The sequence below is a fragment of the Palaemon carinicauda genome, chromosome 22 (assembly GCF_036898095.1).
Source record: "Palaemon carinicauda isolate YSFRI2023 chromosome 22, ASM3689809v2, whole genome shotgun sequence".
Lineage (NCBI taxonomy): Eukaryota > Metazoa > Arthropoda > Malacostraca > Decapoda > Palaemonidae > Palaemon > Palaemon carinicauda.
The window spans coordinates 115,904,706-115,917,877 of record NC_090746.1 but is presented as its reverse complement, the minus strand read 5'-3'; the positions used below and the strand labels follow the sequence as shown (position 1 = coordinate 115,917,877).

The following is a 13,172-nucleotide window of genomic DNA, read 5'->3' as shown; positions in this document are numbered from 1 at the left end:
TGTTAATTACAATATGAATGAAAAACAATATATTTTACTAATAACAAAATGGAATAGGAAATTATAGACTACACAAAAAAATACTTGAAAAATGTCAGTCAAATACTTGAAGCAGTTCCAAACATAAGAAAATGGAGATAATATCCTCAAACATAAATGCAGCCTTACTTACCTAGAATCATGAGATATTTTTACTATATACAACAACATCAAAATATCAAGTTCTGGAAAGACAATGGTTTGTATTTTATACAAGTATATTATACATGTTATAAAATTGAATAAATAATGAAAACTTTGCTTCCAGTTTCATCAAACTTCGTCCTCACCTATCGGCAATCTCAAGCATGTTGAAGAATAAGTACAATTTTATTGTAGACTGAGTCTTGATTATGTGGTAGCACACTGAGGTATCGATATACCCAATCAAATAACAGCAAATCAAAACCATGACCCCTTTCAGCAAGTCGACAATCTCAGCTGGTTTGAGAATTCTTCTGTTTTTGTTGAAGAATATTCTGCAATAAATAAAACAATTTAGGCTTTATATAAAATAAGAACTCTAACTTGGGAGAAACCAAATTTAAGGACCATTAAAATTTTATCCACTTTCACAGATAAATAAAAGAAAACAAGATTAGTTATTTATCAAATGTACACAAATGTGGAAATACAAATTGAAGTGGGTAACAATAATAAAAGTAACTATGATATTGCAATTGCAATTACCAGTAATGGTTGGTATGTAGGAAATACCAATTAATTCTATAAAAATGTTATTTTTATTAATAAAATAAATTTTTGAATATACTTACCCGGTGATCATATAAGCTGTCAGCTCTGCTGCCCGACAGAAAAACCTAAGGACAAAATACGCCAGCGATCGCTATACAGGTGGGGGTGTACATCAACAGCGCCATCTGTCGAGCAGGTACTCAAGTACTCCATGTAAACACAGAACCAATTTTCTCCTCGGTCCACTGGGTCTCTATTGGGGAGGAAGGGAGGGTCCTTTAATATATGATCACCGGGTAAGTATATTCAAAAATTTATTTTATTAATAAAAATAACATTTTTCAATATTAAACTTAGCCGGTGATCATATAAGCTGATTCACACCCAGGGGGGTGGGTAGAGACCAGCATTACATGTTTACATTATTAAGAGCTAAGTATTTTGTATTTCATTTTAGCAGTTATTCAAAATAACAAACATAAAATAAATAAGTACCTGGTAAGGAAGTCGACTTGAACAATTACTCTGCCTTTTTAAGTACGTCTTCCTTACTGAGCCTCGCGATCCTCATAGGATGCTGAGCGACTCCTAGGAGCTGAAGTATCAAGGGTTGCAACCCATACTAAAGGACCTCATCAAAACCTCTAATCTAGGCGCTTCTCAAGAAAAGAATTTGACCACCCGCCAAATCAACCAGGATGCGAAAGGCTTCTTAGCCTTCCGGACAACCCAAAAACAACAATAAAAAACATTTCAAGAGAAAGATTAAAAAAGGTTATGGAATTAGGGGAATGTAGTGGTTGAGCCCTCACCCACTACTGCACTCGCTGCTACGAATGGTCCCAGGGTGTAGCAGTTCTCGTAAAGAGACTGGACATCTTTAAGATAAAAAGACGCGAACACTGACTTGCTTCTCCAATAGGTTGCGTCCATTATACTCTGCAGAGATCTGTTTTGTTTGAAGGCCACTGAAGTTGCGACAGCTCTAACTTCATGTGTCCTTACCTTCAGCAAAGCATGGTCTTCCTCATTCAGATGGGAATGAGCTTCTCGTATCAACAGTCTAATATAATAGGAAACTGCATTCTTCGACACAGGTAAAGAAGGTTTCTTAATAGCACACCATAAAGCTTCTGACTGTCCTCGTAAAGGTTTAGTTCGTTTTAAATAGAACTTAAGAGCTCTAACAGGGCACAAGACTCTTTCTAGTTCATTTCCAACCAAATTAGAAAGGCTTGGAATATCGAACGATTTCGGCCAAGGACGAGAAGGTGGTTCGTTTTTGGCTAGAAAACCAAGCTGCAAAGAACATGTAGCCGTTTCAGATGAAAATCCGATGTTCCTGCTGAAGGCGTGTATCTCACTGACTCTTTTAGCTGTAGCTAAGCAGACGAGGAAAAGAGTCTTTAAAGTGAGATCTTTAAAGGAGGCTGATTGTAGCGGCTCGAACCTTTCTGACATAAGGAATCTTAGTACCACGTCTAAATTCCAACCTGGTGTGGCCAAACGACGCTCCTTCGAGGTCTCAAAAGACTTAAGGAGGTCCTGTAGATCTTTGTTGTTGGAAAGATCTAAGCCTCTGTGACGGAAGACTGCTGCCAACATGCTTCTGTAACCCTTGATCGTGGGAGCTGAAAGAGATCTTTCCTTCCTCAGGTATAAAAGGAAGTCAGCTATTTGAGTTACAGAGGTACTGGTTGAGGATACTGATACTGACTTGCACCAGCTTCGGAAGACTTCCCACTTCGACTGGTAGACTCTAAGAGTGGATGTCCTCCTTGCTCTAGCAATCGCCCTGGCTGCCTCCTTCGAAAAGCCTCTAGCTCTCGAGAGTCTTTCGATAGTCTGAAGGCAGTCAGACGAAGAGCGTGGAGGCTTGGGTGTACCTTCTTTACGTGTGGCTGACGTAGTAGGTCCACGCTTAGCGGAAGAGTTCTGGGAACGTCCACCAGCCATTGCAGTACCTCGGTGAACCATTCTCTCGCGGGCCAGAGGGGAGCAACCAACGTCAACCTTGTCCCTTCGTGAGAGGCGAACTTCTGCAGTACCTTCTTGACAATCTTGAACGGGGGGAATGCATAAAGGTCTAGATGGGACCAATCCAGTAGAAAAGCATCTATATGAACTGCTGCTGGGTCCGGGATTGGCGAGCAATAATTTGGGAGCCTCTTGGTCATTGAGGTTGCAAAGAGATCTATGGTAGGTTGGCCCCATGTGGCCCAAAGTCTCTTGCATACATTCTTGTGAAGGGTCCATTCTGTTGGGATGATTTGACCCTTCCGACTGAGGCGGTCCGCCATGACATTCATGTTGCCTTGAATGAACCTCGTTACTAGAGACAGGTTTAGATCTCTTGACCAGGTGAGGAGGTCCCTTGCGATCTCGTACAACTTCATAGAATGGGTCCCTCCTTGCTTGGAGATGTACGCCAAGGCCGTGGTGTTGTCCAAGTTCACCTCCACCACTTTGCCTTGAAGGAGGGACTTGAAGCTTCTCAAGGCCAGATGAACTGCCAGTAGCTCCTTGCAGTTGATATGTAACGCTCTTTGCTCCGAGTTCCAGGTGCCCGAGCATTCCCGACCGTCTAATGTCGCACCCCAGCCCGTGTCCGATGCGTCCGAGAAGAGAACGTGGTTGGGGGTCTGAACAGTCAGGGGCAGACCCTCTCTGAGGTTGATGTTGTCCTTCCACCAGGTCAGTGATGACTTCATCTTCTCGGAAATAGGGATCGAGACCGCTTCTAGCGTCTTGTCCTTTCTCCAGTGAACAGCCAGGTGAAATTGAAGGGGACGGAGGTGCAGTCTCCCTAACGCAATGAACTGGTCCAGTGATGAAAGCGTCCCTATCAGACTCATCCACTGTCTGACTGAACATCGGTCCTTCATTAGCATGTTCTGGATGCATCCTTGGGCTTGACTTATTCTGGGGGCCGACGGAAAAGCCCGAAAAGCTTGACTGTGAATCTCCATCCCTAGGTACACTATAGTTTGGGATGGGACCAGTTGGGACTTTTCCATATTGACCAGGAGACCCAATTCCTTGGTCAGATCTAGAGTCCACTTTAGATTCTCCAGACAGCGACGACTGGACGAAGCTCTTAAAAGCCAGTCGTCCAAATAGAGGGAGGCTCTGATGTCTGCTAAATGCAGGAATTTGGCAATATTCCTCATCAGTTTCGTAAAGACAAGAGGCGCCGTGCTTAGGCCAAAGCACAGGGCTTGAAATTGGTAGACAACCTTCCCGTAAACGAACCTTAGAAAAGGTTGGGAATCTGGGTGGATGGGGACGTGAAAGTAAGCGTCCTTTAGGTCTAAAGAGACCATCCAGTCTTCCTTCCTGACCGCTGCTAGAACAGACTTTGTCGTCTCCATGGCGAACGTCTGCTTTGTGACAAAGACATTCAGAGCACTGACGTCTAGCACCGGTCTCCACCCTCCTGTCTTCTTTACCACTAAGAAGAGACGGTTGTAGAAGCCCGGGGATTGATGGTCCCGGACTTTGACTACCGCTCCCTTTTCTAGTAAGAGAGACACCTCTTGCTTCAACGCTAGTCTCTTGTCCTCCTCTCTGTACCTGGGAGAGAGGTCGATGGGAGTCGTTGCTAGAGGGGGCTTGCGCAAGAATGGGATCTTGTACCCTTCTCTGAGCAACTTCACAGATTGTGCATCTGCGCCCCTGTTCTCCCAGGACTGCCAGTAGTTCTTGAGTCTGGCTCCCACTGCTGTCTGAAGAAGGTGGCAGTCAGACTCTGCCTCTAAAGGACTTGGTATCTTTCTTCTTGCTCCCACGTTTCCCTTCGGCACGAGCACCTCCTCTGCTGGTGGCTCTGCCACGAAAGGGCGGAATAAATCTTGACGCTGGAGTATCCATCCTGGGTCTAGACACGGTAGGCAAAGGGGTGGTTTTGCGTGCGGATGACGCAACCAGGTCATGCGTGTCTTTTTGAATCAAGGAGGCAGCAATCTCCTTGATCAATTCCTCTGGGAAAAGGCACTTCGAGAGAGGAGCAAACATAAGCTCCGATTTCTGACATTGTGTTACTCCAGCTGACAAGAAGGAGCAAAGGTTTTCCCGTTTCTTGAGGACCCCGGAAACGAACGAAGCCGCAAGCTCACTGGAACCGTCCCGTATGGCCTTGTCCATGCAGGACATAATGAGCATGGAAGTTTCCTTGTCAGAAGGGGAGGTCTTCCTGCTCAACGCTCCCAAACACCAATCCAAAAAGTTAAACACTTCGAAGGCTCTGAACACTCCTTTCATCAGATGATCTAAATCTGAAGGAGTCCAACAAATCTTGGAGCGTCTCATGGCCAGCCTGCGGGGAGAGTCTACTAGACTTGAGAAGTCGCCCTGGGCAGAGGCAGGAACTCCCAAGCCGAGAACTTCTCCCGTGGCATACCAGACGCTCGATCTGGAAGCGAGTTTCGCAGGGGGAAACAAGAATGCTGTCTTCCCAAGGTGCTTTTTGGACTGCATCCAATCTCCCAACACCCTTAAAGCTCTCTTGGACGAGCGGGCGAGGACGAGCTTCGTAAAGGCAGGCGCGGATGACTGCGTGCCTAAAGCGAACTCAGATGGAGGTGAGCGTGGGGCCGCAGAAACAAACTGATCGGGATACATATCCTTGAACAGTGCAAGTACTTTCCTAAAGTCCAAGGAGGGAGGCGTGGTCTTGGGTTCGTCGATGTCCGTGTGCGGGTCGTCAAGGTGTGCAGCGTCGTCATCATCAGAGAGTCCATCGTCTGAATGCTGAGGAGGAAGCGGCAAAGGAGTAGGCATTGGCTGGTCAGCTGAGTCCGGCAGCACGGGTGCATGCGTGACTGCACTGGACGCAACGTCATGGAACTGTTGGCCAGTCTGTGAGCTGGCAACAACCATAGCTGCGCGGGGGCGCAAAGCGTCTACTCCTGACTGTCTAGTCTACTGTGGGCGAGTAGGGGTAACCACAGTGGGTTGCGGAGGTTGACGCACCGCGTCAAAACAAAACAACTTAGGTTGTTGTTGTTGTAACTCGCGAACGTCAACGGAGGGTTCCGTGCGTCGGCGAACGTCAACATGCGGCTGGCAGGGTACAGTGCGCATGGGTGGCGGGAGTGCGGGAGAAGGTAGCCTCAGCGTCAACTGGACGCACAACCGTGGTTGGTTGTAGGCTAACGGGTGCAGCGTCAACCTTCTCCGCACGAAAGTCCTGCATTAAAGATGACAACTGTGTCTGCATGGTCTGCAGCAAAGCCCACTTAGGGTCTACAGTAGCAGGTGCGGCAACAGACGGTGTTACTGCCTGTTGCGGTACCGCTTTGCCTCTCTTAGGAGGTGTGCAGTCATCGGAAGACTGCAGCGAGTCCGAACTGACCCAGTGGCTACAACTGGGCCGTTGGACTTGCGCGGAAGGGACCTTGCGTTTGAGAGGTCGTGAGACCTTGGTCCATTGTTTCTTCCGAGAAACATCTTCCGCAGACGAGGAATAAATGGGCTCTCTCGTCTTCTTGTGGGTGGGGCGATCTTGGCAAGATACGTCCGAAACCACGGAGGGAACGTCTGTCCGCTGATTAAAGCCTGTCGAACCCTTTGGTCGTACGACATTGCTTCTCCCCTGGGCTTGGGAGCTTGCAAGAGGTCCCGGACTGGGAGGACGACAGGCACGAACAGACGCACCCTCAAGCGCAACACTAACACTTTCCACAACACTACCACTCACTTTGTCACTACCCACTGCACTCTTACCCTTCAACTCCTTGACGTCTGCCATGAGTTGATTACGGTCACTCGCCAATGACTCGACTCTCTCACCCAGAGCCTGGATGGCACGCATCATATCCGCCATCGAAGGTTGTTGAGTGCTAGAAGGGGGATCAGGAGCAACCACTACAGGGGAAGGAATAGGTTGTGGGGCATGGGGAGAGGAAAAATCAACGGAGCGAGATGAACTTCTCCTGACTCTATCTCTCTCTAGCCTACGTGAATATTTCAGGAATTCGAGAAAATCGAATTCCGAAAGCCCAACGCATTCCTCACATCGATCTTCCAATTGACAGGTTTTACCCCGACAATTGGAACAAATGGTGTGCGGATCGATAGAGGCCTTCGGAAGACGCCTTGAACAGTCCCTAGCACTACACTTTCTGTATTTAGGGACTTGAGAAGGGTCAGCCATCTTGAATTAGTCAAAGGGGAATTCAAAATCTATCCAAGTCGTCAACAAATAATCCAAAATTCAATCAAAGAATGCAAGGAAGTATTGAAGATAACCTCTGCAAAGCGAAATCTAATAACTAGAAATGAGTACTTCACCAAAATCTGTGAAAATCAATCCAGTAAGCAACAGCGTATTTAGTAGGTCTTGCCGGTGGCACGACAGAGAGAAAATTGGTTCTGTGTTTACATGGAGTACTTGAGTACCTGCTCGACAGATGGCGCTGTTGATGTACACCCCCACCTGTATAGCGATCGCTGGCGTATTTTGTCCTTAGGTTTTTCTGTCGGGCAGCAGAGCTGACAGCTTATATGATCACCGGCTAAGTTTAATATTGAAAATTTACTTTTTATCATTATTTGTCTCATCTAATATCTCATTTGCTATGAAATTTGTTTAATAAATTGTCTTTTTGTTTCAGACTGGCATTATGCCTACTCCCTGTAGGGTACCTAGGAGAAAATTAGAAGTTTAAATTCAAAATGAAGAACTCTGACCTCACCTGGTACTGTACATAAGAAATACAAATCGTTCATGGAATTCTGTAGAGATGGTGAAATGACACTGATAATGTCAGTGAATTGTAGACTATTTTTGAAATGGAGATTTCTCTGTAGTGATTTCTACAGATTTCCAGAAGGGATTCCATTCCTTTAGGACAACACAAGTTAGGATGCCTCCTAAGTGGTCTGGTGGTAAGTGATCAGATGTTTTGTGACAAACTTCCAATAGGTATTCATATAAATAACAGTACTATGGACACAGCCTGAGACTCTACAATATTTTGGAGCATAAAGGGACATAAAGGCTGGTTTTAGGCTGTTATCGGCACAGTGGTAAATTAAAGTGGTGTTTTATCTTGCGTGGTTGTGAAGCATCGCATCCAGCCATGAACTGATTATTTTCATGGAATGCAGAGGTGGAACAGATAATATACTGTATACCATTGTATTTAGGCATAGTTTGACTAACTATACTGTATTTTGATGAGCCATACTGTATTTAGATATTGTGAAGTTAGTTATGAATATGGTAGTTGGTAATGTTAAAAAGACATTATTGATTATTAGAAGCAAGAGGGTTTTCTTTAACATGTATATTTATACACAAATCCTAGTACAGTCCTTTACAGTATAGCCTGGTATCAGTTATTTTTTCATAGCCTTAGATTTTATTCTGCATTCAGTTTGTTCACATTATATTACTGTATATTCATGCCTTTGTTTAATAATTCTATAGGTAATAAATCTAATTCTATATCTTAGTATTATTTTTGTCCTTGCCTCCAATAAGTTGCCCTGCACCTCACCATTTATTAATTTACTTGAAATTTATTTCCGTAAAACAATAATTCACTTGAAATTTATTTCCGTAAAACAATAATTCACTTGAAATTTATTTCCGTAAAACAATAATTCACTTGAAATTTATTTCCGTAAAACAATATCTTATCCAAGTTTCCATATTTGCTCAAATGAAAAAATATTTACCTGAAACTCTTAATTGCTCATTATGTCCCCTTTCCCAGAACCCCCAAAAAAGGATGGTACCCATATCTTGTTCTTACAGCATCGAACTGTCTGAGGCCATCTATTTAACAGTTGGTAGCGGATTGGGGTTACCACCCTTATATTGAGTCTATGTAACGCACTTGGCCACAGCCTGCTAACCACTACACTAAGAGTATCAGCATTTGTCACGACAATGCTATGGCATATTAAACTATGGTATCCCCAGCTCAATTATCGCATGTCATATCACCGATACAACTCTTGTTCAATAATTAGCAACTTTCTGTAAACTCAAAAGATTTTTATTTTTTTTAGGCAGCATTAAAAGACTTTCAAAAGTTTTGATTTACATAAACTAGATTGACTTACTGATGACAGAGAGTAAGAAGATCTTCATCCTTTGAATTATGCAAGATATATCAAATTTTAAGAGTAATTTTTATTTTTCTTAATCATATAAACCTGGGTTCTATAATCAGGGAGATTACTTCAGCACAAGCTGGAATCAGTCATTGAAATGGATAACGAGTAGTTATCCAGCGAGAGAGGGTTCCCACTTCACTAATGATATTTCAACTTAGGACTAGAGGGGAGATTTGAGGAGGGAAGTTAAGGTACTCATGTTTGTATGGCTAGGATAAAATACAAATTACTTTTAAACTTTGTTAATTGTTCCTATGCGACATACAAACCTTCAGCCTTTAATTAAGAAGACTCACCGCTTGGAGCATTGGAAGTCTCCTTCGAATCAAACAGGAAGATTTTGAAACTTCTCAGAAAGTGTTCAAAAGCTTGATCTGGAGGAGAACCCATGCAAAGCAAAGACACAACCGCCCCCAATCCGTTTATCATAGGGATGAAAAACCGAAAGGACCCGGAGAGTACAAAACTTTTGTACTACAGGTATACCCAAATCAAAGAAACCTTTCTCAAAGGGAATCAGTATCAAATACTAGGCATATGAGAAATGGGTTAGTATTAGATTCGCCATCCCACAGCTTAGAATCACCAACTATTTATGCCTCTTCCTTTGGCCGCCAGACACGCGCTAGAGAGAGGGAGACAGGCAGGGATGCTGTTCTTGTGAGGCACCATGGGGAGACTTTTGCCTTGTGCAGTTCAAGGGGGGTTTGACCCATCGTCTCTATCTTGTGACGACAGGTTGCTGGTCGCTCCCTGCATCTCTTCTCTTTGTGTCGAGATCACAGTCAAGTCTGTGGCATTTGATTGTATCTGCAATACTGGGTCTTGAACTTAACATTGTCCTTCTTCCCCTCTTTTTTTGGACTGCTAATGATCAGTTAGACTGACTTTGAATTCTTCCTTGGCCTTTGCGACTGCATTTCGTGGTAGTCAGGTAGAATTATAGAGGTTTAATTGGTTTTCTCTCCTATCTTGCTTTAATTATGTTCCTCCTATTCTATCTCCTTCAAAAGGAAAATTTTTCCAGACCCTCCTCCATATCAATGAGGATAATTGGGCTAGATAAATTATCCCAAGGTAATGTTTAATTTGTATTTTTCATAATAAAATTAATACTAATAATACACACCTGGATAATTTAGCAAGTTCCACCCATCCTTTCCAACCGTTATTCCAACATTAAGGGGTTGGTTGCCTGATGCCCCTTCTCCAACTCCAATGCCTTCTATCAAAAGCATCCTCTGCCACCAAACCTCTTCTCTCCATATCATCCCTCACTTTATCTCACCATCTAATTCTCTGCCTCCCTGTTGAGCTGCAAACCCCTACCCCCCAGATTCCTCCCAAGGCCTCCTTACTCCCTCACCATCTAATTCTCTACCTCCCTGTTGATCTGCAACCCCCCCCCACCCCCTAGATTCCTCCCAAGCCCTCCTTACTCCCTCCTCACCATCCATCCTCAACACGTGACCATACCATCTCGGTTATAACACTCATATCACTTGTGTAATCTTTACTATGCCTGTCATTCTTCTTCCATCTAAAGAATGACTGCGAAGTAATAGTGTAGAGGAGTATGAAATTAGAGGAGAATGAAATATATACTGTATAGAGAGAAAAATGTGGAAGTAAAACGTAAGGTACCTGAGGCAAAGAGGCCAGCTGACTGGAGGTGGGGTCAGGGATTGGGTCGTTCATATGAAGAGAATAAGAAGTTTTAGGAAGAAGTGAAGAGAGTAAGGAAGGGTGTTTCGAGAATTGAAGACAGTGAAAAACGGAAATGGAAGGTTCTTGAAAGGAAAGGAGGCAAGGAAAATGTGGGCGGAATATTTTGCAAGTTTACTGAATGTTGAAGATAATAGGAATGGAGATATAATTTGGGTTGCAGGTGTTGAGGTGCCAGTGACGGGAGATGAGAATGAGAGAGAGATTACAAGAGAAGAAGTGAAGAGAGCACTAGATGAAACGAGAGTAGGAAAAGCACCTGGTATGGATGGTGTGAGGACTGAAATATCAAAGGAAGGGGGTGCGACTGCACTTAAAAGGTTAGTGAGATTGTTTAATGTGTGTTTTATATTGTCCAGGGGACTGGGTGTGTGCGTGTATTGTACCACTATATAAAGGTAAGGGAGATGTGCATGAGTGTTGTAATTCAAGGGGTATTAGTTTGTTGAGTGTGGTTGGAAAAAGTGTATGGTAGAGTGCTAATTAATAGGACAAAGGATAAAACAGAGAATGCAATCTTAGAAGTACAGGGTGGTTTTAGAAGAGGTAGAGGATATATGAATCAGTTTTTTACAGTTAGGCAGATATGCAAGAAATATTTAGCAAAAGGCAAGGGGTATGTTGTGTTGATGGATCTGGAGAAAGTATATGATAGAGTTGATAGGGAAGCAATGTGATGAGGTTTTATGGAATTGATGGAAGATTGTTGCAAGCAGTGAAGAGTTTCTACATAGGCAGTAAAGCATGTGTTAAAATAAGAAATGAAGTGAGAAAGTGATTTCCAGTGGGAGTGGGGCTGAGACAAGGACGTGTGATGTCGCCATGGTTGTTCAATTTGTTTGTTGGAGAGGTGAGAGAGGTGAATGCTCAAGTGTTTGGTTGAGGATTGAAACTAATAGACGAGAGTGATCATGAGTCAGAGGTAAATCAGTTTTTGTTTGCGGATGATACTGTACAGGTTACAGACTCGAAAGAGAAGCTTGGTCGATTAGTGACATAGTTCAGAAGGGTATGTGAGAGAAGGAAGTTGACAGTTAATGCGAGTAAGAGTAAGGTTATGAGATGCATGAGAAGGGAGGGTGGTGCTAGGTTGAATGTTATGTTGAATGGAGAGTTACTTGGGGAAGTAGATCAGTTTAAGTACTTGGGGTCTGTTGTTACAGCAAATGGTGGAGTGGAAGCAGATGTACCTCAGAGAGTGAATCAAGGATGTACAATGTTGGGGCAGTGAAGGGAGTGGTAAAGAACAGAGGGTTAGGAATGAATGTAAAGAAAGAGAGTTCTGTACGAGAAAGTGATTGTGCCAACTGTTACGTATGGATTGGAGTTGTTGGAAATGAAAGTAACGGAGAGATAGAAATTGAATGTGTTCCAGATGAAGTGTCTGAGGAGCATGGTTGGTGTATCTCGATGAGATAGGGTTAGGAACGAAGTAAAGATGGTCAGAATGTGTGTAAGAAACTATTTAGCAGCAACAGTGGATAAGAATGTGTCGAGGTGGTTTGGCCACGTAGATAGAATGGAAAGTGGCTGTCTGCTGAAGGCGATGAATGCAAGAGTTGATGGGAAAAGTACAAGAGGAAGGCCAAGGTTTGGGTGAATGGATGGAGTGCAGAAAGCTCTGGGTGATAGAAGAGTAGATGTGATAGAGGCAAGGGAGTATGCTAGAAATATAAATGAATTGCAAGCGATTGCAATGCAGTTCTGGTAGGCCCTGCTGCTTCCTCCAGTAGTCTTGACGACCGCTGAAGTAGCAGCAGTAGGGGATTCAGCATTCGAAACTTCATTAGTGGTGGATAACGGGGGAGGGTGGGCTGTGGCACCCTAGAAGTACCAGCATAAGTCAGCTGAATCCCTCGTCAGGCTGGAAGAAGCGAAGAGAGGAAAACCCCCTTTTGTTCCTTTTTTTTTTAGCTTGACTGGCCGTTTCTCATTACATATTAGTCCTGCTACCTCTCTCCACTTCCCCTAGGCTGCTTTTATCTTATTCTCAACTTCCGCCTCACATTCTCTCTCCAGACATACAATAGACTTCAAGTATCTAAATTGTTTCACCTGTTTTAGAACCAAGCCTCTATTTTCATGTATGTATATCTTGTCCCTACCTTCCTTACTGCTCACACAGCTTCAGTCTTATACACATTTAATCTCAAGCCACCCCTCCAAAGTCTCTTGCCACACTAAAACCCTTCTTTGTAAGTCTCTCATTTTCAGCAGTACAGTAATCATCAATTCATCTGCATATGGCAGCTCCCATCACTTCATTTCTGATCTTTTCACTTAACATATCCAAGACCACCACAAATATAAAATTGGCTTAATGCTGACCCCTGGTGTAATCCAACACTAAGTTCAAAGGTTTCTGTTCTCCAACAGCTGTAATTATTTTTGTCCTTGTTCTTTTGTACATCATCTCTACCATTCTAACTAACTTCTTTGGGACTTCCTTCATGAAGTACCAAAACATCACTTCTCTTGGTATTCTATCATAAGCCTTCTCTAGATCTACAAAAGCACAGAAGAGCTTCTGGTTTCCATCTAGCCTCTTTTGCTGTAGCTGCCATACTATAAAGAGAGCATTCACT

At 43.6% G+C, this 13,172-nt stretch overlaps 1 protein-coding gene across 2 annotated transcripts in view; it reads right to left on the bottom strand.

Moving 5' to 3' along the window:
• Positions 1–13,172, bottom strand: part of LOC137616713 (transmembrane anterior posterior transformation protein 1 homolog) — an 83,333-nt gene that overhangs the window by 21,204 nt on the left and 48,957 nt on the right. For both annotated transcript variants that reach the window (XM_068346715.1, XM_068346716.1), the window contains one exon: positions 330–518. In XM_068346715.1, the coding sequence (XP_068202816.1) occupies positions 330–518 (189 nt within the window). The remainder of the gene's footprint in view (positions 1–329; positions 519–13,172) is intronic.